The sequence below is a fragment of the Aegilops tauschii genome, chromosome 5, assembly GCF_002575655.3.
Source record: "Aegilops tauschii subsp. strangulata cultivar AL8/78 chromosome 5, Aet v6.0, whole genome shotgun sequence".
NCBI lineage: Eukaryota > Viridiplantae > Streptophyta > Magnoliopsida > Poales > Poaceae > Aegilops > Aegilops tauschii.
Window position 1 is genome coordinate 560,033,255 of NC_053039.3, and position 25,573 is coordinate 560,058,827.

Below are 25,573 nucleotides of genomic sequence, written 5' to 3' on the forward strand. Positions count from 1 at the left end.
TGGGAAGAATGGCTCCATCTAGTAAGTAGACTGATGCAGGTTCAGCTAACTCAACAACCGGATAAATTATGCTGGAAGCTTACTAGGTCTGGAGAGTTTACTGTTAAATCAATGTATGTTGATGTTATCAATTCAAGCTCGATTCCTAGTTCCAAACATGTCTGGGCTGTTAAAGTTCCTTTGAAAATCAAAGTGTTTATGTGGTTTGTCCATAAACAAGTAATATTAACCAAGAAAAATTTGGTAAGACGTAATTGGACAGGATCTACTAGGTGTAGTTTCTGTGATCGGGATGAAACCATCAAACACCTTTTTCTTGATTGCCCGTTAGCAAAAGTCTTATGGCGGACAGTCCATATTGCATTTAATATTACTCCACCGAGTTCTGTCAACACGTTATTTGGAACGTGGCTTAACGGGATAGAGCCCGAAACAGCGAGACATATTCGAGTAGGAGTTTGTGCTTTATTGTGGGCAGTCTGGAACTGCAGAAATGATTTGGTCTTTAACAGAACAACAAATATTTATTTTTTGCAGGTTATTTTTCAAGCCACTGCGTTGATTCGTATGTGGTCGCTACTCATTCCGACGGAGGCCAGGGAGCGTTTGGTTACTGGATCTACTCGCTGGGAGATGGTAGCACGGGATATTTTCAGCCGGTTTGGATGGCGGTCATGTAATAGGATAAGCAATTAGTTTACCTGTCTCTCTTATGCCAGCCGGTTGTGGCTTTTCATGACCAATTTGTTTTTGGCCCTTTTGGCTCTTTGTGAGCTCTCCTTTATTTTCGTTTTGAGACTCTAAGACCTTGTTGAACATATTTATCTTTTTAATAAGTTGGCCGTATACATCGTTCTGATGCAGAGGCCGTGGAGTCCCTTTTTCAAGAAAAAAAAGTTTCCAAACTCTTGCATGTGAAGGCATCGAAAAAGTTGAAAACGGCATCAAAGTCAGAATCAAGCCTCTTAATAACTAGAGGAAAGTGGACTCTCGAGGACGGAGATCACCAAAGTCACAAACAACTTGCCCTTTTTAAATACGCTGATTGCTCCTGCTCCGTGCCGGCAAGCCAGACACGCAGCTAGCCAGCCATGGCTGTCAAAGGCGAGCAGCAGCCGCCGCTGCACATCCTCTTCTTCCCGTTCCTCGCCCCCGGCCACCTCATACCGATCGCCGACATGGCCGCGGTCTTCGCCGCCCACGGCATCAGGTGCACCATCCTCACCACGCCAGTCAACGCTGCCATCATCCGCTCGACCGTCGACCGTGCCAACGACGCGTCCCGTGCCACCGGCTGCCCAGCGATCGACATCTCCGTCGTGCCTTTCCCTGACATTGGGGGCCTCCCGCCGGGCGTGGAGAACGGCATGGCCCTTACGTCCGACGTCGACCGCGAAAGGTTTTTCGAAGCGGCGCAGCTGCTCCGGGAGCCCTTCGAGCGGTTCTTGGCCGACAACCGCCCCGACGCCGTGGTGTCCGACAGCTTTTGGCACTGGTCGGCGGACGCCGCGGCGGAGCACGGCGTCCCCCGCCTAGCGTTCCTCGGTACCAGCATGTTGGCGCGGTCCTGCACCGAAAGCATGCTGCGCAATAACCCGCTGGAGACCGTCCCCGACGACCCCGATGCTCTCGTTCTGCTGCCGGGGCTGCCGCACCGCGTCGAGCTGAGGCGGAGCCAAATGATGATCGACCCCGCGAAGCGGCCTGGCCACTGGGCGCTCTTCCAGAGCATCAACGCCGCCGACCAGCGGAGCTTCGGCGAGGTGTTCAACAGCTTCCACGGGCTGGAGCCAGACTACGTCGAGCACTATCACAGGACGCTCGGCAGCCGAGCGTGGCTCGTCGGGCCCGTTGCGCTCGCCAGCAAGGACATGGCTGGGAGGGGCACGGACGCGCTCTCGCCGGATGCGGACAGCTGCCTACGGTGGCTGGACACGAAGCCTGCCGGCTCGGTGGTGTACGTCTCCTTCGGCACGCTAACTAGTTCCTCGCCGGCGGAGCTGCACCAGCTCGCCCGCGGCCTCGCCCTCTCAGGCGTGGATTTCGTGTGGGTGATCGGCGCCGCAGGCCAAGCCCCAGACTCTTCAGAGTGGATGCCTGAAGGCTTCGCCGAGCTGATGGCGCGCGGCGACCGGGGCTTCATCATCCGAGGCTGGGCGCCGCAGTTGCTCATCCTGGACCACCCCGCCCTCGGTGGGTTCTTGACGCACTGCGGTTGGAACTCGACGCTGGAGGCCGTGAGCACCGGTGTGCCGATGGTCACATGGCCACGGTATGCAGATCAGCTCCACAACGAGCAGCTCGTCGTGGACGTGCTTGGAGTGGGTGTCAGCATCACCGGCGGCAAGGACTACGCGGCTTCTGGGGAGGTGATGGGTGAGGCGATCGCTGAATCCATTGTTAGATTGATGGGCGACAGCGAGGAGGGCGACGCGATACGAGAGAAGGTCAAGGACCTCGGCATGAAGGCAAGGTGCGCGGTAGAGAACGGTGGATCTTCGTACAATGACGTCGGAAGTCTGATGGACGAGCTGATGGCCCGTAGGACGGCGTAGGGGTGCCGTGAAGGTTGGAGAAGGCATCCGGCCAACTGATCGATATTGATCGCAGGTCTCCTCTTGTCATAGGCTCTCCAACTATTTCAGATGTGTCATGTAGGTTCTTAAACTATGAAAAATCGTCATCCAAATCCTTAAAGTGCAATATGTGCGTCATCCTTGTCCTCGAACTATTTCAAAGGAATCACGTAGGTCCTTGAACTATTTCAGAGGTGTCACATATATAGACATTTATTACACTTCAAGGATTTTTGAGGACCTGTATGCCACTTTTCATAGTTTGAGGACCTATATGACACCTTCGGAATAGTTTGAGGACCTTGGATACACTTCAAGGATCCGTTTTTATTGTATCTGCATGTTAGATTTGACTGAAGTCAAATTTCGTAAAATTTGACCAAGTTGATAGAAATAATATAAACATTTACCATAACAAATCTATACGATGGGAAAGTACATTCAACAATGAATCTAATGATATTGATTTGTTATTGTATGTGTTAATATTTTTGTTTATAAACTTTGTCAAAGTTTGACTTTGACCAAAACTAATACGCATACTAAATAAAAACAGAGGGAGTACTGTATTTCCAAAAGAAAAAACGCAAACATAAAAGATAGAGGTACAAAACCAACGTACATAGAAAAAAGAAGAAGGAATAGTACTTAATTGAACCTGGAATCTGGAGTTGAGATCGTGAGGGATATAATCTCTTGGGAGCAATTCGGTGGAAAGCTTTCCTTATTTTCTCTCGTTGAGTCTTGGTATTCTTCGGGCGACGGCGAGTAAGGGTTCAGCTAGACGACATACACATCTTTCTCCAGCAACAGCGCGCCCTGTCAGGCTGTCACCCCACCATGGCCTGCCGCCTCGCCCTCTCCAAGGTCCTTCCTTTTCTTTTCCTTCCCTTGTGTTTTTCCCAGCATCAGCATGGTTTCGGCAGATCTTGGGTGCAGGACGATCGAGGAGGCTCTCTAGATTGATACTCCTATATGCCACACCAGATTGACTCCAGTAGCCATGATCGATCTTTGTGTGTGCTTGTGTCACAGGCTGCAAGGCATCTTGCTAAGGATAGATCGGCACACGTGATCTACACTTCTTCCAGGGAACCTGCAGCAAATGCAACTATTAGCACAGGTATATATGTAATGTTTTCAGTCATACCTCATACTCCTAGACCTCTTTGATTTTTAACTGTTGCCATGGAGGAGAGGAACTAACATAACTATGTTTAATGCAGGTAGCGTCCGTCACAACGAGATGCCAGTCGAGCTCTGTCCGTCACAACGCGCGGGGCCTGCACTCTGGGGCTACTTCTAGCACCGATCCAGAGAGAGAGTTGTGCAGGCCTTCAAAAGCCAGAACTCCACTCCGGCTCTCTCTGAGTACATCAAGGCCCTTGTCAGTCTCGAAACCCAAGCTCGAGGTAGCCGCCCTTTTCCTTTACCGACCAATCGCTATTTTCTACCCCATGCATAAACGACACGCGATTTGTTCCACGACTTGTCTTCTTCGTGTGGATGAATTCTCCACGCACTGCTAATTTAGAATGTGGTTGCAGCGGAGAAAGGCCAGTTCAGCAAGGAGCTTTGGCGTACCTTTCGGGCCGTCGCAGCCACTGGCCTTGTAATCTATGCTGGCATGACTAGGCTTGACAGGTTGAACGAGCAAGGCCTTGTTGGTTTGGAAGAAGATGAAGATTGTGACCCTGATGATCTTAAAGAAGAAGAAGATGACGATTGCGACCATGATGATCTGGAGGAAGAAGAAGATGACGAAGATTCTGACAGCGATGATTTAGAAGAGGAAGAAGACTAGAAGAGGATGACTGTGATGATTCAAAATGTAGTTTTGACGGCGTGAATGAAGTGGCCCCAAATTCGGGCACGAAATTCAGTGATGTCAAGGGGGTTGACGAAGCCAAAGCTGAGCATGAGGGCATTGTTCACTATCTACGAGATCCCAAGGTAAGATCATCAACTAACAAAACGGCATGCATGGGCTACAATTCAATTCTCTTTTTTTCTTAATGCTGACAAGAGTTGTTAACCTAGCATACTTAATTTTCAGCGTTTCACGCGCCTTGGTGGCAAGCTTCCAAAGGGTGTTCCGCTTGTGGGCCCACCTGGCACAGGGAAGACAATGTTGGCAAGGGCTGTGGCTGGGGAAGCTGGCGTCCCATTCTTTGCATGCAGTGGAAGTGATTTCGAGGAGATGTATGTGGGTGTTGGGGCTAAGAGAGTGAGGGAGCTCTTCGGTGAAGCAAAGAAGCAAAATCTCCTTGCATAATATTTATCGACGAGATTGATGCCATTGGAGGCCGTAGAAATCCGGAAGATCCAACGTGTCACAGGCAAACCGTGAACCAGCCGCTTTCTGAGATGGATGGCTTCAAGCAAAATGATAGGGTCATTGTGATCGCGGCGACCAACTTCCCTCAGTCACTTGATAAAGGCCTGCTCAGGCCTGGGCGTCTTGGCCGTCAAATTCATGTCCCAATTCCAGATGTCGAGGGCAGACGGCAGATCCTCGAGGCTTATATGTCAAAAGTACATACTACCACCCCGTCCCAAAATATAAGGCGTCTTTGCCATCTCCAATGCAAGACTCTCACCCTTTCTCCATGATTGTATTGTAGGTCCAAGCCAGCAAGGATGTGGATCTGATGACCATTGCAAGGGGTACACCTGGATTCTCTGGTGCAGACCTCTCGAACCTGGTGAATGACGCTGCTCTCAAGGCAGCCAAGGATGGGGCGGAAGTTGTTATGATGCATCACATTGAGTATGCCAAGGACAGGATCATGATGGGAAGTGAACGCAAGTCAGCAGTGATACCAGATAACTGCAGGAAGCTTACCGCGTACCGTGAGGGAGGGCATGCCCTTGTTACCATCCACACGGATGGCGCTCGACCTATCCACAAGGCCACCATTGTTCCCAGGGGAGATGCTCTTGGCATGGTGACACACCTGCCAGAGGAAGAAGATGCGTATAAAGAAACGAGGAAGCAAATGCTGGCGAGATTGGAAGTCCTCATGGGACGCCGGGTGGCCGAGGAGCTTGTATTTGGAGAGAGCGAGGTGACCGCTGCTGCCTCCTCTGATCTAAGCCAGGCGACGCAGCTGGCAATAGACATGGTCACCAGGTATGGCATGGGCGGGCAGGTCGACCTTGTTTCCTACGATGACGATGGTGGCAGCTGTGTGAAGAGGACGGCCATGAGGGGGCTGCAGACGTCCCATGTCGATGAGGAAGTGAAGCAGCTATTGGACAAGGCTTACAAGAATGCGAAAACGATTCGCACGACGCACAGCAAGGAGCTTCATGTGCTAGCCGACGCCCTCCTTGAGCATGAAACTCTCACAGGGGACCAGATCAACAAACTAGTATATAGGCAATTAAACGGTCTTAACAATAGTCAGCAGAATCAGGAAACGCCTCCTTCACCCTAAAAGGTGAAAGGCAAAACAGTCTTGTCCTAAGAATATTCCTTTTTTTTATCATACATGGCTTTTGTTGCTGGCGACACGGGGGGCGATCTACCGCGCCGGCCCTAGGCCTCCGCTCCTCTCTCCCTCCTCCTACCGCCGCCCGGGGCCACGCCGGCGTTGCCTGGCCAGTGACGGCGGCGGCGGGGCCCTCCCCCTCGCGCGGTGGTGGCGATCTCCTATCGGCGGCGGCGGCTCATGGATCGGCGGTGCACCGGTGGCAAGGAGCAGCGGGCGCCCGGCGGCGAGTGTGACGGCAACGACAGCGCAGACGCGTTCTCTCCCCGCGGCCGAGGAGCACCTGTGGCGGCGGCTTAGGCACCGCGGTGGTGCCGTGGCAGGTCGGGCGGCGGCGGCCTGGATCCATCGTCCAGTCCCTGGCAGACATGGCGGCGATCCGTGCACGAGATGCTTGATGGAGGTCCTTCAAACAGATCCGGGTGAAAACTTGCTTTCGGCTTACTGCCAAAGCCGGCGTGGCGGCGCTATTTAGCGACATTCCCTTCTTGAAGGCATCGCTGAGGAGAGTTTCAAGGTCACTGTCTGCTACCTCCGGGGGAAACCCTAGATCAGTTGATCGGAAGACGGCGTCGTTCTTATGTCGTTCCCCCCTTGGGGACGTCGTTCTTGGAGGTGTGCACGGGCTCGGGGGACCAGTGGACCGCATCTTAGGTGGAGCGGTGCTTCATCCTATACATTGATGGCGACGGATCTCGACGGCGTGACGCAGTGCAGATTCGGCGTCCGATGTGAGAGGATGGACTCGCGCAGGAGGACGACGTTGTCTGGCGTCATGGAGGCGTCGATGGCAGAGAGACCTGGCACGGTAGATGCAACATTACAACTCTGAAGATGGATTGGTGACAGGTGGCTGCGGGCCTCATACCCGGCAGGCGTCCGGGTTGAAGAGTGCGCTGGACTGGTGGGTGCCCCATACCCGGTAGGCGTCCTGGTTGGGACCTTAGGTCATAGATGTTAGGTTTGGCTGCGAGGTCTGTTTGGTATTAGGCCCAGACTATCAGCATCCCTACATCAACTGGATAGGAGTAGCGGCAGATATTGCCTAGACGGTGGCTTTAGTCTTAATGTTGTATGACTTTGTAAGGTCTTATGTGAATATTTAATAAAATGGCTGCATGCATCGTCCAGATGTAAAGGCCGGAGGTCCTCCTCCATTTCTAAAAAAAACATGGCTTTTGTTTCTCTGGTCTGAAGAGAGTGCTATTTTTTTTTGCGTTATTGTGTTTTGATTCAGTAAACTACTCCTGCTTTTGGATCTTAGACATGAAAGTACCGCAACATACTAGTAGGATATCTGTGACTGAGCACAAGGAGCACAAAACGTATCATGTGTTTGTAACTATACCTGTCACCCGAGTGTTCTTTGCCTCCCGCCGGCGCCGGTCCGTCCCGTCTCCAGTGGCCTCAAGGCCATGGAGGCGGAGTGGATCTCGGCCCTTGCCGGTGGGAGGGCTCCGTTTTTAGATCTTTTTTCGAACTTTGTTAGGGTTTGTGTCCTGCTCAGGAAGGCGAGACGGCGGCGGCTCCCTGAAGATGGAATAAAGGTCTTCCCGTCTAGCCCCCGTTCCGGTGATGCGTTTAGCATCATCGGTGGGTGTGTGGAGGTGTGTCTCCGGCGGATCTGTCTTTGGTGGATTTGTTCGGATCTGTTCGTCGTTCGTCTTCGTTCGTGTGTCTTCAGGTTGGATCCTTTTGATCTACACTCTTCATCCGCGGCGGTTGCTGTTCTGGTACGTTGGTTCTATGGGGCCTTAGCACGACAACTTCCCGACTGTCTACTACAACAAGGTTTGCCCGGCTCCGGCGAGGGAGGGGCGATGACAGCGGCGCGCCTTCGGCTTGCTTCAGTGCTTGTAATCGTCGCTAGTTGGTCTACAGATCTGGATGTAATTTTTATTATTTCTAGTGTTCGTTGTACTACCATGATTGAAGATGAATAGATTGAAAGTTTTCCGGAAAAAAAAACTAAGCCACGCCACATCATAGTAGTTGTTCGCCGCCAAGATTCTCAACAACACCGTTGTGGTTGAAATATGTGCTTGCACTTGCTTGCCATGCAACGGAGGCGGCGGACGCACCGTGATTATCAGCCCTACTTGCTACAAGCAGCTAGAAACCATGCCAATTAAACATAATTACTCAGGATTTGACCATTCATATTTTTTTTAAATAAACCACTTGTAACATCTATTGCTTCAGTTAACAATCCTAATTCTTCAGTTAACATCTACTGCTAACAGTAAGGAGTAGAAGGCAAAACAGAGTTGTATACATAATCACTATTGTACTCCATGAACACTGACCACCTAACACTACTAACCATTCACAAGGATCACAATTACTAACCTGCTCCGAACACCCCAAAAACCTACGGCCGGTGTGGATGCTTTGAAATGCAACTCCCCTCTCCACCGGCGTCTTATGACTGCAGATCGGGCCTCCAGAAACAATGCCACACCATTTGGGATCCACAGTGGTCCGTGGTATCTACATTATTAGCAGCAGAGAAGAACGTGCCAGTCAAATACAAAATCAAATCGGTGAAATCAAACTTGAATTCGGGAAGAACCCTAACCCTAACTGACAGAGAGGAAAACTCACGTAGGGCTCCGATTCGTATGAGGGGAGAGAAATAGACGAGTCACTAGTCTCGCCGTCGTTCCAGGAAACCATGGCTGCTGCGGTCGCCGTCGGCGGCGGTGGCGGGGGGGAGGGGCGACGGCGGGGCGGGAGCGGCAGGGTCCGACAGGCGAGGAGTGGGGAATGGCCGACCCGGTTGGGTTCGACCAGTTTGTCTCTCGCCGTCTAACGGCGCTTGACGGGCGCCGTGTGCGCACAGGCCACGTGGCACCTGACAGCGGGCCCTGGGCGTCAGGTTTGCCCTCAAACGGGACTGATCGAGCAATCAACGTTTTTTGCAAACTGTTAGCACAAAAGTGGCGGTATTTTACAAAAAAAAAAAATGAAAGGTGGTGGTTTTTTGATTTCGCGTCCCCAAATATGGTGGTTTTTTGCAATTTATTCACCATATTCGTTAGTTCAGTTCCGGCCACCAGCTCTGGTTGGAAACAACCTCTACTTGTTGAGTCACAGTAGCATTATTGTGTTTGATTTGGATAACCATAGGTTGGATCAAATTGAGGATGTGCCATTTAGCGAGGAGACTATCATCATGCAAACAAAAGATGGACTTTTTGGTCTTGCCGGACTTGATGAATTCAAGCTCCATCTGTGGTCAAGGGTAACTAGCACTGATGGGGTGGTATCATGGACACATCATAGGGTCGTTGATCTGGAGAGACTTCTTGCAACAGAAGTAGTAGCGGCGGCACCTACGGTTCTAATGAAGCTGATCGGCTATGCTGAAGATGCTGATGTTATTTTCATTGGTGTGTATTGTAGCATCTACATGATCCATCTCAAGTCCATGCAGATTGAGGAAGGCGTCGGCCAAGGTGCCCTACGTATATGTTTATCCTTACGCAAGTTTCTACACTCCTGCAGGTACTCCCATTATTTCTGCTATCACAAAGTTCACTTAATCTTCCAAAGTGTATCTGCTTTGTAAATGCTTTCAAATATACGAGCCATATATTGTGCATTACAGTCACAGACGACATTTTCATGGAACTTCTTTTGAAAGAATTGCTTACTGAATGATGAGCCGGCCATTCAAATTTCAAACTTTGCACTCAACAGATTATAATTGCTACCTACATCGTCCCGCTGCTGATTTGTTTATCGACTCGTTCTTATCATAGGAATCACCACTGGTGCTGGAGATGATCAAGCTCAATTGTGAATGGCACTTGAGATGATTGTGATGTCATAACTGCTATCACCCATTGTTCGTTCAAGAGGTGATGCAACATTAGTATTATCTTTTAGTACATGTGCATATATTTGTAGAGTAACGGATCAACATTATCAGTATTCTTTCTATTATCTTTTAGTGCTATACAGAATGCAGTTTGAACGTATACTGATGCAGATTCTGTCCTATGTGCGCATCAACTATCCGCTAAATGTGATGTTAACTCGTGGCCGAAATAATCATTGTATGCTATCTTGATTTGTATACATGTTAATGAACTGCAATGGTGCTTTGTCAAATTTACATCACCATGAAGGCGTGAAATATTTGTTGTTAGAAGGGCCCGTTCAAGTCCCGTTGCCTGAAGTGGTTCATATATATGTGCCCTGAACAACATTGTGCTGAATTCACCAAGTTCTTTTACAAAGGAAGTGATGATACAAAATAAATTAGCAAATTAAAATTATAGCTTCCTGTGCTTTCACTATGCAGTGCAAAAGACCAAATTTTCAGATATTCTTGAAGACATGTGGTGTTTCTTTGTTTTCGAGAGAATTCTTCATTTAAGGTACTGCACCATTTGACTTCAGATAGTAGCATGTTTCGTCATGGTTGATCATGAGCCACTAAACCAATTTTGTGAGGCTTCTCATTGAGACTCATTTGTTGGGCCAAAGCCGTCGGCTCTGGTTGGAAACACACTCTACTGGGTGTTGGATAGCGATGAAATCATCGAGTTTGACTTGGACAATCATAGTTTTGGTCTAACTGAAAGGCTTCTGAATGAAGCGTGTTGCAGTTACCAAAGATGTATTGTCATCATGCCAACAGAGGATGGATGGCTTGGTATGGCCGGAGTCGAGGATTCAATCTCCTTCTATGGTCAAAGGTGTTGAGCATTGACGGGGTGGTAACATGGACATATCAAAGGGTCATAGATCTCAAGAAGTTTATTGCACTGGAAATTATTGTATTTATTGAGTTTTGAACCCTGAACCTCTTGGTTGCAAGCTTATGCACCTAACCAGTTCACTCATCAGACCGATCAGATGGAAGAGACCAGGCACCCTCCTAAACATGGACCGAAAGTGAGTTGCAATTTAATTTCGCCAGCCGGGTCTTGAACTCAAGATCTCTTGACTCTGATACCATGTTCGAAAGGATTGGTGGAATAGATTGATTATATTATTTGAGCCTCGCTGCCCCGAGGTCCTCCCCGCCGTCGCCCCGACCTGCGCTCTGTCGCTGCGTTGCCCCTTCGGGCCATAGCGCCGTGGCACGCGGTCTACTTCGCCGTCCATGAGCGTCGACTTCTGTGTGGCATGCACCGCGCCGCCTCCCTAGGTGCCGGAACGCCACTGTCCGCGTCGGTCTTCGTCACGCTGTTGGGTTCTTCCTCGCCTACTTCGACCACCGCCGCCGCGCTCCTAACCTAGCGGCTGCTGCCGCCGCTCTTCTTCTAGGTCCACGGCGACTTCCTCGACACCGGCTACCCCAACTTGACATCGACCATGGCGTCTCTCGCACGACTACCTCGACCACGACTACATCATCCTAGGCTCTCGGCTACCTCGACATCGGCACAAAGGGCTACCGCCTTGCTTAAGTAATCTCGTCGATTTTCGCTCAGCCACAACTTCCGTGATGCATCGACCGTTACGACTGGGAGGGGGGGTCTGTCGGTTTACCTTCGGATTCTTCTCTAGTCTCACCGTCTGTATCGCTACCGTTGTCATCGGGGGAGGATGTTGAGTATCGTGATTAGATTGGAAACATAGGATAGACCAGTGGCGGAGGACGAAACTTTTTTGAGGTGGGGCGAACTCTTAAGCCAAAAAAAAAAATTTGCACAACCAACATAAAGAATACCAACCAACAGTGCACACCAATATTTTCATATAATCCTAAACATAATAGCCAAGTAAAACGAAAATGCAAACATACTTTAAATAGACGAACAACCTAAAACATACCCAGGCAAGTTTTAATGGCGCGTAGAAGACCCAGGCAACGGTAGTGCCCTACCCTTCTTGTGAAAAATCTTTCTTAATTTTACCAAGATCAAGACTTTTGAATATCCCTCGCTCAATGTAACACACCATCAAGTCATTAAGCCAGCCATCGGATATCTTGCTGCGCAACTCGGTCTTGATGATTTTCATTGCTGAAAAAGCCCTTTCAACTGTTGCTGTTGCTACCGGTAGTAGCAATGCCAGCTCAATGAGGCGATAAACCGTGGGAAACATGATGTGCCTTTCAAGTTCAACCATCTTTTTAGCTAGGCTTGCAATATCATGACAATCTCTAAAATCTTCAATTCTTCTCATATGAATAATGAATAGCTCAAGATGATCTTGTATATGCTCACGGTCATAACTAGAGAAATCCTCATGATAAATCTCTGTGAGTCGAGCAAGCTTACTGATATTGAACCTAGAAAAGGAGTCTCTTGGGTCAAGACAAGAGAAGTTCTGGAGGAGCTCTGAAGATACCTCATTAAAACGATGATCAAACTCCGTGGTGATGGAGTCTATAGCAACATAGAAGGTGTCCACACGGAAAAAATGATCAGCAGTGACATTGTTTCTTCCACCTTTTCTTGATTTCCCCCATTTTGTGAAGGTGTCATCCATACTTGGTATAGGAATTTCATTTTTGGTGCAGAATGCTTTGACATCTTCCAAGAGTGTCTCCCAACCATCATTTCTCCAATTGATCAAACGTGTTCTCACATCCGTAACCAATGACATAGCCTGAAATGATATAATTTGTGAGTTTAGATGCAACTCTACTTACATGAACAAAACATATCAAGCAAACTAGATACATATAACATACTCCATCTGTCTATCACATACCTGAACAACATTTTGATCCTTCTTTTGCAATAGAAGAGATAGATCATTTGTCATACGAAGGATTTTTAACATCATCTTTAGGATGAACACGAAGCTGAAAGTCTCCATTTGATGAACCAAACCTCCTGCCCTACATGGAACACGCACATCCTCCTCAACAATGCCCAAAACTTCTATCACTGCATCCCACATTGATTCAATGCGGGATAAAGTTGTGTAATGAGAGCCCCAACGTGTATCTCCAGGTCTGACCAATGAGGTTGCTTGATTTTTCCCTCTTCCCGTGGGCATCTCACCCCTCTCAATCTTATCCAAAAGGATCTGCTTTTGCTTATCAAGCAATTTATCCTTCCTCCTGCAAGATGAACCACTTACATTGACAATCATGGTCACATACTCAAAAAAATCCTCAACGCCCTTGCAACATCTCGAAACAGCAACAACTACCAATTGTAGTTGGTGGGCAAAGCAGTGAATATAGAAAGCATATGGATTCTCATCACGGATTAACTTTTGAAGGCCGTTGAATTCTCCTCTCATATTAGATGCACCATCATACCCTTGCCCTCGCAATTTTGCAATAAGCAAACCATGTTTACCAAAAACCTCCAACAGAGCCTTCTTCAAAGATGCTGATGTTGTATCTGGGACATGCTTGATACCCAAAAATCTTTCAATGGTCTCTCCTTTTTTTACTTAAGAACCTATAGGGAAAACTTACAATGAGTTCACCCACTCTACTACTTTAGATTGAACAAAACTAAATAAATACAGAAGTAATTAAAATACTTAAACATGTACCTGACAACCACAGCCATTTGCTCTTTCACTGAAATATCACGGCACTCATCAATAAGAACAGTGAAAAGACAACCATCCATCTCTTCTTTGATTGCTTTGGTGACCGCCATTGCACAATATTTAGCAAGTTCTTTTTGCATGGTTCCTGAAGTCATTTTGGCATTTTTAGGACATAGCTCATCAAATGCAAGTTTAACTTCCGGGCACCTTTCTTTGACCCAATCAAGTAACTCTAAAAAATTCCCCTTGTTCAAAGAGGAAGTGGACTCATCATGCCCACGGAATGGTTCACCTTGCAATGCTAGATAACTTACAATGCCCAAAGATGTATCCACACGAGTTTCATACTTGACTAGTGACTCTTTGTTGTAAGTTGTTACTTTAGTTTTCAAACTTGCCCTTTGATCTTTGAAATCTTCATGTGCTGTCTTTGACATATTGTGGATGCTAGTTGCCCCACCGACATGCTTACGGAATGCTGCTACTGCATTTTTCCAATTCTCATACCCCAATTTGGAGAAAACCTCATAACCAAATTTATCATCCATTCGGTCATGTTTAAAAAGAAAACAATAGTTACAGTAAGCTTTTTTCTTGGAAACACTATATTCCAACCATTCAAAATCCTTATACCATGCTGCTCGAAAGCATCTTTCATCTTTATTTGGTGGAAAATTGGGACACATTGGTTGAGCTGGACCCATCTCTATGTAAGCAAATCTAACATCATCTCTAATATTGGGGCTAAATCTATCAAGTGGAATGCGAAGTCCTGGATCATCCTTTATGTAATCCACTGAAAAAACGGTTATACCTTCATCTCCTAGAACCTCAACATTCTCCTCGACCATGGCTTCGACGGAATCTGGAATCTGTTCTTCCACTTGTTGAGAGGGCAAGGAATTTGCATTCTCTGTTTCCGCAGTATTCACTTGACTTTGATGAACAGATTGGCCCGCAGCATTGCCACTTTCCCTTGTACTTGGATTGGAGTTGGAGCTGCTGCGACTACCACCAAGTACCTCAAAGTATCTCTTCAAATCTGCAATTTCATCACATAAAAACTGCAATTAATCACTGCATTCTATCCTCTTGGCCCTTCCTATCCTAAAATTTAGAGAAAAATACCTATGCCCTTCTTCTTTGCCATTCCTTTCCCCTTCCTGTCCATCTTCACTTTCTGGCAGCCGGAAACTGGCCCTCACACAGTCACGCGTGCTCCGACTGGCCGCCGGCGCCGGGAACGGCGCGCCCTCCTGCTGACCATCGACCTCGCGCAAGCTCGTAGCCACCAGGAAGTGGCCCCCGCCCCCACACGCGCTAGGAGCTCCTGCTGGCCGCCGCGGCGCCGCCACGGCGCCGCCCCCCGTGCTCGGTGCTGCTGGCCGTCGATCCCCTCGCGCTCGCGGCCTCGCTGCTGCTTGCTGCCACCCAGGCGCGCCGCTAGGGTTGTCTTTTCTCTCGTGGATGACTAGATCGAGCCAGGGCGTGGAGGCTTGGACGGCTGGATCGATCGATTGAGTGAGGCTGTACGTGCGCCTGTCAGCCTGTGGGATGGTGAGGTTGGTTAGGGCCGGCCCAATAAGGTGTCCGTGTTATATCACAGCCCAACAAAACGTTTGACGGTTATTATTAGCGATCAGATGAATCGATCGATGTATATACGTATACCTAGTAAAAATTCCGAAAAATCAAGGTAGGGCGAGCGCCCCACCTCGCCCTACCGTGTCCTCCGCCTGTGGGATAGACTAGGAAGTATTCTAGCTTGTCTTGTACTTCAAAAAGATCATGTACTCGTATATATATATGCCTACAAGGCTCAAGCAATATATGATTCCACCAATCCCTTCTAACACTTTTTGATTTTGTTGTTACCAAGATGGGCTCAAAGTTTCCGTTGGGCTTGTCAGCTGGTGACTGAACACACCCGTGTTTTATCAGGCCCATCGTGTTCACGCGTGTGGGGTCTTGATTTGTATAACGAAATGGATTAAAAGCCACATGGAGATGGAGGGCGTGAGAGATGGTCAAACAAGACGAATAGCTAGCTCTCGTCAGCCTGCACACTATCTTTGCTTCTTTTATTATTTTCGATTTTGTGATGCGCGCTCAATAGTGCAGTTGTGTATATATAATACTCTATCATCATTTGAGTAGTCGGTGCAAATTGGCAATCATGCAGGCAAGTCAATGCTGCAGCTTCTAAACAAGCGTATCTGTAGATATGTTTACGTATTATATACTACTATTAGATATTATCTCATTCTCAAGCAAGCTCAAAAGGACTCTCGTCTCACCGGGGCAGGGCAAAGGGGATGGACTCCGATCAGACATCGCAACCGCCGCCACCGCCGCAAGGTCTGTCATCTGTCTCTGTCTCTCTCTCCCATCGATTCCCAAGCCAATTCGATTGCTGACCAAGCCTGCCTGGAACTTGGTAGCAGCAGCAACACCAGATGCCGGCGGCGGTGAGAAGCAGCTGGCCTTGGAGGCGCCGCCACAGCCGGCGAGAGAGGACTACGTCCAGAATGCCGTCAAGTTCCTCTCCCACCCCGAGGTCAGGGGCTCTACTGTCGTCTACCGCCATTCCTTCCTCCAGAACAAGGGCCTCACCAATGATGAGATCGACGAGGCCTTCCGACGAGTGCGAGTACACAATATATCTCGATCCGCTTGTTCTTCTTCCGATCCCCAATCTCCATGCTTGTTCTAGCTACTTAACTTGATCTGCTCCACTCTGCAGGATCCACAGCTCACCACCGCTTCGCCTTCCACACACAACCTTGACCGATGTTACTACTACAAGGGAGTAACAAGAAACCGGATGAAACCGTTGACCTCCCACCCACCCGCGGACACACTTCCGCCCCCGGCACCCATGGACGAGCTCGCCATCGATCCGCCTCCTCCGCTCCCACTGGACGACATGCTCATGGAGATCTTCCTCCGCCTCCCACCGGAGCCCATTCACCTCTTCTGCGCCTCCTTTGTCTCCAAGCACTGGCGCGGCCTCATCCATGATGCCCGTTTCCTCCGCCGCTTCAGTGAGTTCCACGGCAAGACGCCTCCCATCCTCGGCTTCTTCACCAACGAGACACGCACACCCCTCTTCGCCCCCACCTCCGACGGCTTCACGCTCTCCACCTCCACCATGTCCCACAGGGACTGGTGGGTGCTCGACTGCCGCCGCGGCCGTGCCCTCGTGGACAACCTGCGCACGGGGACGCTCCTTGTCTGGGACCTCATGACCGGCCACAAGCGCTTCGTGACACTCCCCACGCAGGCCTGTCACGGGCAGTTAAGGTGCAGCGGCACGGTTCTCTGCGCCGCTGGCCATGCCGACCACGACTGTCATTCGTGCCCGTTCCTTGTGGCGTTCCTGAGGAGTGACTACACAGATTCCATCACCTCCGCCTGGCTCTACTCTTCCGAGACCGGCATTTGGGGTGAGATCACTTCAATTCACACACAAAATTCATATGTTTATGCAGAGCAGACGGCTCTGGTTGGAAACACACTCTACTACCTGTTGAATCATGGTGGGATCATTGGATTTGATTTGGATAAAAATAGCTTGGATTTAGTTGAGGCCGTGCCATATAGCTACTCTAAGATTATCATCATGCCAGCAGAGGATGGACTTCTTGGTTTGGCCGGAGTTGATGGATTTAGTCTCCATTTGTGGTCAAGGGTAGTAGCTAGCATTGATGGGGCAGTATCGTGGACACGTTGTAGGGTCATTGATCTGGAGAAGCTTATTGCGCCGGAAATACTGGCAGCGTGTATTGTGCCAGTGGAGCCAGCAGCCTATGCTGAAGATGCTCATGTGATCTTCATTTATGTGAACCATGGCATGCGCATGTACATGATACACCTCAGGTCCATGCGGATCGAGGAAGTGCCACGGAAAGGGGCCTGCCGGTCAGGTTTTCCTTACACAAGTTTCTACACTCCAGGTATTTCCATTGTTTTGATGTTGCATAGTTTACTTTAACCTCCCAAACTATATCTGTCTCGATGGTGCATATGGTGTACAATCTCTTGATGAGTTATTTAATTTTGTGCTACATGTGATTCCTTAACTGTTCATAATCTTGCAGCAAAAGCTCTTCAGTTGTTTATTGCCCACAATTCCCATTGGTTTGTTGACTCATTCTTCTCGCAGGAATCACCACTGGTGGTGGAGATGATCAAGCCGAACTGCTGAACATCAGTTGAGATGATTGTGATATTATGTCTATTGACACGCTTTGTTGGTTGAAGAGGTGATATGACATCCTCTGTTACTATGTTTCTATTGTTTTGTTTGCAAGCAATCGATCGATATTCTTTGCAGTGGTGAAGAAACTGCAGTGCTGCGCACAATACAGCTAAAAGATAGAATAATGTGGCCTAGTTTGACCTTATTCGTCTTTTCACTTGGATCGATGAAACACTTCCTCCTGGAGGTGCGCAGTCATATGAGCTAGAGTCTGCATGAGAAAACACAATGAGAAAAATCAGTTAGGTTTCAGTTCAATCTTCACATATATGAAATCAACTGGCTACTAATCATGTTGAGCCAATAGTATAACTAGAAATCAAATGTTGCTCATGATTGTTTTACATGTTTTTTTTTTCTTTATTCAGAAGAACAAAGAGACGAAAGAACAAGTTTAACTTGTAGAAACTGTTTTGCTAGTGCTGCTTGAACTTGCGGGTATTGTTTTGTCTGTATTTTAGCCCCTCATGGTAGCCGAAACCAGCTCCGCTCATGAGACTGCTTTCTGTGCAGGTTCTGTTCTTGGTTGCCGTGATGCAGGAACGACTTTCTCATGCTGGCGGGGCAGTAATATGTCGAGGGCTCAATGTGGCTGTCGACAAACTTCTACTCCTTGACTAATGCGTCGCTTGCCCTCAAGACGCGTGGAATTAATCACATGCTGTTGTTGTCTCCAATGATCTCTGTAGTCGTTGACCAACTGCAATGGTGCTTTGTAAAATGTAGTAATGTGCGTCATCCTCTGAAGTATTGCCCATTTGTATCTTTAATAATGCTTCCTAGCACATTCATGCTTAACCAACCCGTTAGGTTTTTCTTCAGATATTTCTATGGCTTGTGTGCTATGATCCCCCGTAAAAAAAAGTGACATTCTGTTCTCTCTTTTCTTTTGGTACTAAGGCCACATGTTGTGTCATGCGTTAAGTTGAACTCTGCTAGCGTGATGGCATGACAGTATGGCAGCTGCTATTCGCCATACCTGGGAAGTACTACTGATTAATTCTAGCTTTAGAAGGATATATGTTTCTTGCCGGCACAGAGTAGAGTAGGAAGCAAAAATCTTCAGATATTCTTGAGGATTCAGACTTGTGAACCACACGATGTCTTTCTGTAAGAGAGAAGTAATGTTTCAGGCTTTTAGCCTGAGAGTTTTCGTCCAACTTCTGTTTGAACCATTATCAAACCAAAGCTACATGTCCACTTTATGCAATTTATATACAAGATCAGGTGTTAATATTATTGCCGGCTAATTAACTGCATTCAGGTTCAGTTCAGCTATATATGTGTTTGTTCCGCTAAATTTCTGATGCTAAGCTACCAACATAAATAGGAAATCAGTTCCTAGGGCTAATTACAAATGGATTTAACCATGTTTCCGCATGTTTTCCTTCCCTAATCCTAAGCAACTAGGGCAAACTCTCCTCTCCAGGCTTTACCGGCAAGCCTGTGGATTTGCCTCCCCATTGCCCACCGTTCCGGCGGCCGTTGGCGGAGAGGGGAATCACGGTGTCTTTCCTCCTAGGAGTAAAATTTGGTGTAGCCTTCATCTTGTGTTTAAGAAGTTAGGGGGCAGGAAAAACCTCTCGAGATGGAAAGAATTAACTGCCCCCGCGTCGTCCGCTCGGGCGGCGACTAGATCCGTTTTCTCCGGCAGTTTTCCTTGGGTTCTCTCCTCGCCGCCGCCGGTTGGCGCCGTCTGGCTCGCCCGCGTGGCTGACGACGGCGGTGGCGTTCCTTCCTCCTGGAAGGTTGGGCGGCATGTGGGCATGTGGCGAGGTGCAGGCAGCGGCCGGATGCTGTGATGGATCCGAAGGAAGGATGGCTGTAGGTGGCCATGGCCAGATCGGCACTATGCTGCTTGCCGCCACCAGCCCATCATTCATGGGCACACCATATTTCAATCGAAGTAGCCACTCGGTGCGCTGTTAATTCCTTGGGAAGAGCGCGGGAACTGATCCTCTCTTCCCCGCCATGGAGTGGAGGTTGAGGCGGTGGCCATGCGCAGTTGTCGCGGCTGTCGCCCACGTCTTCACTAGGAAGCGCGGTCATGGTGGTCTTTTGCTCTGGCTCGGGCGCAAAGTCGGGTGGCAACATAATTCTGGCCAACATACTGCTCATCATCGGCCGGACAGTAGTCACCTGAGAAGCTTCAAACTGTATGATCTGCGCCAACAAGTGAGGACAATGGAGCTAGTGGAAGAGAGCAGTGTTGTTGTCTCATGCAGATCAGTCTTGGCTGCCACTTGTGAGGATGGTGCACGGCCTCCGAAGTGTCCTAAACTCTGGATTTGGCAATGCAGCAATCTGTCCTCCCCGTCAAAGACTTCTTCGAGTTGCGCGAGTGGCTCTTGTAGAGTCTCGTCAGCCAACCTATGCAAACATGGTCATCGCTTGTCATGGGGACCGTGCGCATATGCGACTATTGGGATGGAGGCAAGTGGACGAGACAACATAATTTGACTTTGATTGGGTGGTACTTCTCGAGTAACCACTCTTGAGCTCTGGGGTGAAAACTCTAGTCTGGACCTAGTTGGTTATGCCTGGCAAATGACGACATTATTGCCTAGTAACCATGATGATGGAATTGCTCGGAGTTTGCTAGGATTGGATCTTCAGGGTGAAAACCCAAGATCCGACCTTCCATGGTTGGATCCAGCGACGGCGTCGCTCCTATGTCGTTCCCTTTCGGGAGGCACATTTTTTGGAGAACCCTTCTCGTACTCCTTGTGTTGTCAAATTTTTGTTGGCGCGCTTGGTCACTGTTGTTCATCGTCAATCGCCGTTCTCATTGCTTCTTTTTTTCCTTTTCCATCCGCCTAGGCATAGCTTTGGTCTTATATGACTTTGCTCTTTGTCGGCGTGATCTTGTGTGTGTGTGTGTGTGTTGGCTATGTGCATCCTAATTATGCAGAGGTCAGGTGTGTACTCATTATATTTGTATCCCTTGATGCTATGCTATGAGTCAATAGAGAACACCCTTTATCGAAAAAGAAGTTAAGGGGCATGTATCTCCATATTTGAGAGCACATGATATGCCAATGGGTCCTTGTATAGTGAAGGTTTAATTATCTGATTAATTGGCATTCATTGTTTCTGATTAATTGTACTAATTATTTTCTCAATTAATTGTATAGTACTAATTTTAGCTGTCATATATTCATACAGCCCAATGGAGGATAATTTGGGCACCTTATTAAGAAGACATTTTGAGCATATGCCACACTTATCATGTGGAGGGGTGTGACAGTTGAGGCAATTCATATACCACATGGAACATGTGTGATATGTAAAATATATCGAGAAAGCTAAGTACCTGCCGACTGGTGGTTAGCGACAGGCATGCACGCTTCCGTCATCGACTTTGACTATACCCGGTGACCATCTCAGCCCACTAGTAGAAAAGGGGGCTTTTGTCCCGGTTGGTAAGGGCCTTTAGTCCCGGTTTTTGAACCGGGACTAAAGGATCGTTACTAATGCCTCCCCCCTTTAGTCCCGGTTCTTACACGAACCGGGACTAAAGGCCGTCCACGTGGACGCAGCCTGGAGCTTCACCTTTAGTCCCGGTTGGTGACGCAGCCTGAATTTTGATGATATTTTTTAAAAAAAAAAAATTGCGATTTTTTTTAATTTTTTTTTGATTTTCAAATTTCTGAATTATTTTAACCTCTAATCTCTAATCACCACCCCTCATCACTGCTCAATTTATCCTCTAACCCCTCATCATCACCCATCCTCTCACTACTCCAGCCTGAGCACGCTTAACTTCCGGGTTCTATTCTCCCTTGTTTTCAAGTCTGCACTTGTTGTTTTCCTGACAATAGTAAGATGTCAATTCTATTAACCCTCAGGAATTTAGCTTGAGCATGAAGTGACACATTTCACTGTTTGAGTTTGAAACTATTAAAAACAATAATTATTTAGTAACACTAATATTTCTGGAATAATTAGTTTGACCATTGTTTGACCACTGTTTGACCAGATTTGACCAAAATTCAAAAAAACTGAAATAATTATTTAGTAACACTAATATTCTAGAATAATTAGTTTGACCATTGTTTGACCACAGTTTGACCACAATTTGAATTTTTTTGAATTTTTTTGCCTCTCCAGATCTTAAAAGCCCCGTTAAATTCGGATGTAACTTTTCGAGTAGATGATTTTTCATATAAAAAACTTTTTCATCCGAGTTCGTATGCAAAAGTTATGCCCATTTTAAGAAATTCTGGAGAGATTTTGCAAATAAAGTCGAAATTTATATTTGTTAATTTTCCCAACAACTACACCACATATCACATGGGAAACTTATTTTATTTTATTTTTTTGACATTTCCATCATTTTCTTTTGTTTTTTTAAACTGAAAAGGCGGTCAAGGGGGGTAGAGTTTGATGGGCCCTTTAGTACCGGTTCGTGCCATGAACCGGTACTAATGCCTCAAAGCCCATTAGTACCGGTTGTCCAACCGGTACTAATGGACATCACACCCTTTAGTCCAGATTCGTGGCACCAACCCAGACTAAAGGGCCCAGGTGAACCGAGACTAATGCCTTAGCCGCACGAACCGGGACAAATGCTCACATTAGTCCCGGTTCGTGACTGAACCGGGACTAATGTGAATATTGCCCTGTGACGAAAGGCCTGTTTTGTACTAGTGGCCAGCCGCATGTTTATGTTTGGAGGTGGGCTAATTTTGTAGATACTTGATTACCGCGAGTAGGCCACTGCTATAGTGCAACCCTCCATCTATAGTGCAGATATGGCGAACATAATTTATCATTTTTTCCCTCTCCAGATCCTTTTGTTTGCTAGATCCGATTTTCTTGCTCTCCTCCCGATCCATTTTCCCCTCTCCAGATCTTTTTTCGTTCGAGATTTTTTCACGCAAAAATTGGTGTGAACAAGAGAGGATTCGATCCTTGCACCATAGTGAGCCAACTCAACTAGCCTACCACCTAACCTACGATCCCTTTCTTGAACAAAAGAAAGTAAATGGGCTATTTAACATGTCTCCTCTACTACGTATGCATAAAAACGAGTTAATTTAGTGTTTGATTTTTTCCGCGCTTAGGTACCCCGTTCCTGCTAACTTTACCGACCGGGGGGGGGGGGGTGATGAAATATCCTCCGTTAACTTTCATGTAAATAACATGGTAACTCAAAATTCATAGACCTGATAACTTATGTACCCCAGTCCTAAAAACTTTGTCGGCGAGGGTGGGGGTGGGGAGTTGTTGAAACATACCACGGTAACTTCTGTGCAAATAACATGATAACTCAAACATGGCTGACCTGATAACTTATGTACCCCGGTCTTGATAACTTGGTCGGCGAGGATGGGGGTGGGGCAAGTCGCTGAAACATGCCATGGTCACTTCTGTGCAAATAACATGATAACTCAAACATGGCGGACCTGATAACTTATGTACCCCGGTCCTGATAACTTGGTCGGCGAGGATGGGGTGGGGCAAGTCGCTGAAACATGCCACGGTAACTTCTGTGCAAATAATATGATAACTCATACATGGTAGACCTGATAACTTTGTCGGAGGGGTCGGGGTGGGGTGTTGTTGAAACGTACGACGGTAACTTCTATGCAAATAACATGATAACTCACACATCGTAAACATGATAAATTATGTACCAGTCCTGGTAACTTTGTCGGAGGGGCCGGAGTGGGGGAGTCGTTGAAACAAACATACCACGATAACTTCTATGCAAATAATATGATAACTCACACATCATAGACATTAAATTATGTACCCGGTCCTGGTAACTGTCGGTGGGGTTGGGGTTGGGGGTGAGTCATTGAAACATACCACGGTAATTTCTATGCAAATAACATGATAAGTCACACATCGTAGAAATGATAAATTATGTACCCAATCCTGATAACTTTATCGGCGGGGATAGGGTGGGAGGAGTTGTTGAATCATACCACGATAACTCTTATGCAAATAACATGATAACTCACACATCGCAGACTTGATAATTTATGTACCCGACCCTGGTAAATGTGGCGATTGTGGCGAGGGGTGGGGGGGGGGCAACCCCGGTAATTTATATGTAAATAGCTTGTTAATATAATTTTTTGACCTGAATTTTTTTTGTTGAAAAATATGCACCCGGTAATTTCTATGTAAAAAGCATGATAATGTATACATCACAGATTTGATAACTAATATCTTACATTTTAAACACCATGGTATCTTTCATCCAAGGGAAAAAAAATTTTTAAACATTTTCATCGGTAATTTATGTGTTAAATTACCATACTTCCTCATGCCTTAACCTTCTCGTACTGTAGTTATCAGCCTTATCATGGTATAGTTATCATGTTGCTCATACCATAGTTATCACGCTGGTCATGCCAAAGTTACCAAGCCAAACTTTATTTTTTTTTTCTGATATGGCAGAAATAAGAAAGGTACAAATAACATTGTTTATCTACAATAGACAACAACAAAAGGTGGCTTAGTTGGTTATTAGGCTCAATAGGTATTGCATAGACCTAGGTTTGAATCCTCTTTCAAGCACTTTTATTTTATTTTCATATTATGCGGTGAAAAACCAGAAAAACCCGCCAGCGATTTACCACGGTTTTTGAGAGAAGAAAAAAAATCAGTGGAAAGCGAGTGTGGGAAGATAGTGAAGCACAGTCCAAAATATATTTATATGGCCGGTTTGGACGAAAGTCTATGGGCCACCGCCTCGACTGATGGCTAGGCATCCCACACAGTGATAATACTTTGTCTAGCTGCTGGGAAAATAAACACAAGTCGGCCTCAACGTGATCAAGCACGCTTCCAGCCATATTCGTATGACGTGCATGTGTTATATATGTGCGCACACCTCTTTGGCGGACGGAATTGCAGACAGACAGCTGCAGCGGTGTGCCAATCGTCATCTAGGAAAGACTTGGCTGCACCGGAGGATGTTGTGTTGGTGTGATTGCGCTACCACCAGCATGACATGGCGTATCCCTGCAGGAAGCCAAAAAATGAGATTGGGCGGCCTTGTCACGGTAACATATACAGTTCAGAGCTTGAAGTGTTTGTCGGAATAAATATAGTATAGTCCTCGTCTGCACGGCAGAGGACGTTGCTCTTGTTCGTGAGCGCGCAAGGGACGTGGCTGGCGGTAAGCAGATGACGGCACACGCATTGGCACCGTCATTGGAGGCAAATTTGACAATTTTGATATGTGAATGAAATCATTTCACAAAATGAACTGCTTCTAAAAAAATTTCACTCAGCTGACCCTTTTTAGTGGCGCCCGACACGAAGGCGCCACACTACACTGTGCAACGCCTCACAGATAGGCGCTACACGCCTGGCCAGCGTCGCACCCCGAACTGCCTAAAAATTACTAAGTCGATGTGCAGCGCCTAAGAGCTAGGCGCCACACTAGTGGTTGCCTACCAAATGAAGCAACCACTAGTGCAACGCCTAGAGGCTAGGCGCTACACTGTATAGTGTGGCGCCTAGCTCTCAGGCGCCGCACACTGACTTAGTAATTTTTGGATCACACGGGTGCGACGTTGGCTAGGCGTGTAGCGCCTATCTGTGAGGCGTTGCACAATGTAGTATGGCGCCTTCGTGTCGGGCGCCACTAAAAAAGGTCAGCTGAGTGAAATTTTTTTAAAGGCAGTTCATTTTGTGAAATGATTTCATCCACAGGTCAAAATTGTCAAATTTGCCGTCATTGGTCACGCAGCGCGAGCGAAGAGCGGACTGGAGCACCCGCAGCTCATTGACCTTGGTAGCGGCAG

The 25,573-nt window shown here is 47.5% G+C and overlaps 2 protein-coding genes and 1 pseudogene across 3 annotated transcripts; all 3 read left to right on the forward strand.

Moving 5' to 3' along the window:
• Window positions 1-1,004: 1,004 nt before the first annotated feature.
• Window positions 1,005-2,703, forward strand: LOC109745759 (scopoletin glucosyltransferase-like). Its single transcript, XM_020304875.4, has one exon. It carries the CDS (start codon window positions 1,092-1,094, stop codon window positions 2,553-2,555), a length of 1,464 nt encoding a protein of 487 aa, XP_020160464.1. The 5' UTR covers window positions 1,005-1,091; the 3' UTR covers window positions 2,556-2,703.
• Window positions 2,704-3,416: 713 nt separating this feature from the next.
• LOC109745735 (ATP-dependent zinc metalloprotease FTSH 5, mitochondrial-like) lies at window positions 3,417-6,056 on the forward strand (annotated as a pseudogene).
• A 9,724-nt stretch (window positions 6,057-15,780) lies between these two features.
• Window positions 15,781-18,937, forward strand: LOC109745756 (uncharacterized). Of its 2 annotated transcripts, none has more exons than XM_020304871.4 (5): window positions 15,781-15,904; window positions 15,991-16,196; window positions 16,290-17,502; window positions 17,712-17,811; window positions 18,321-18,935. In XM_020304871.4, exons 1-4 carry the CDS (start codon window positions 15,862-15,864, stop codon window positions 17,762-17,764), a joined length of 1,515 nt encoding a protein of 504 aa, XP_020160460.1. In that variant the 5' UTR covers window positions 15,781-15,861; the 3' UTR covers window positions 17,765-17,811; window positions 18,321-18,935. The 2 variants fall into 2 exon arrangements, with proteins under 2 accessions (XP_020160460.1, XP_020160461.1); XM_020304872.4 differs by having other exon boundaries at window positions 15,802-15,904; window positions 15,994-16,196; window positions 18,321-18,937.
• Window positions 18,938-25,573: the final 6,636 nt, after the last annotated feature.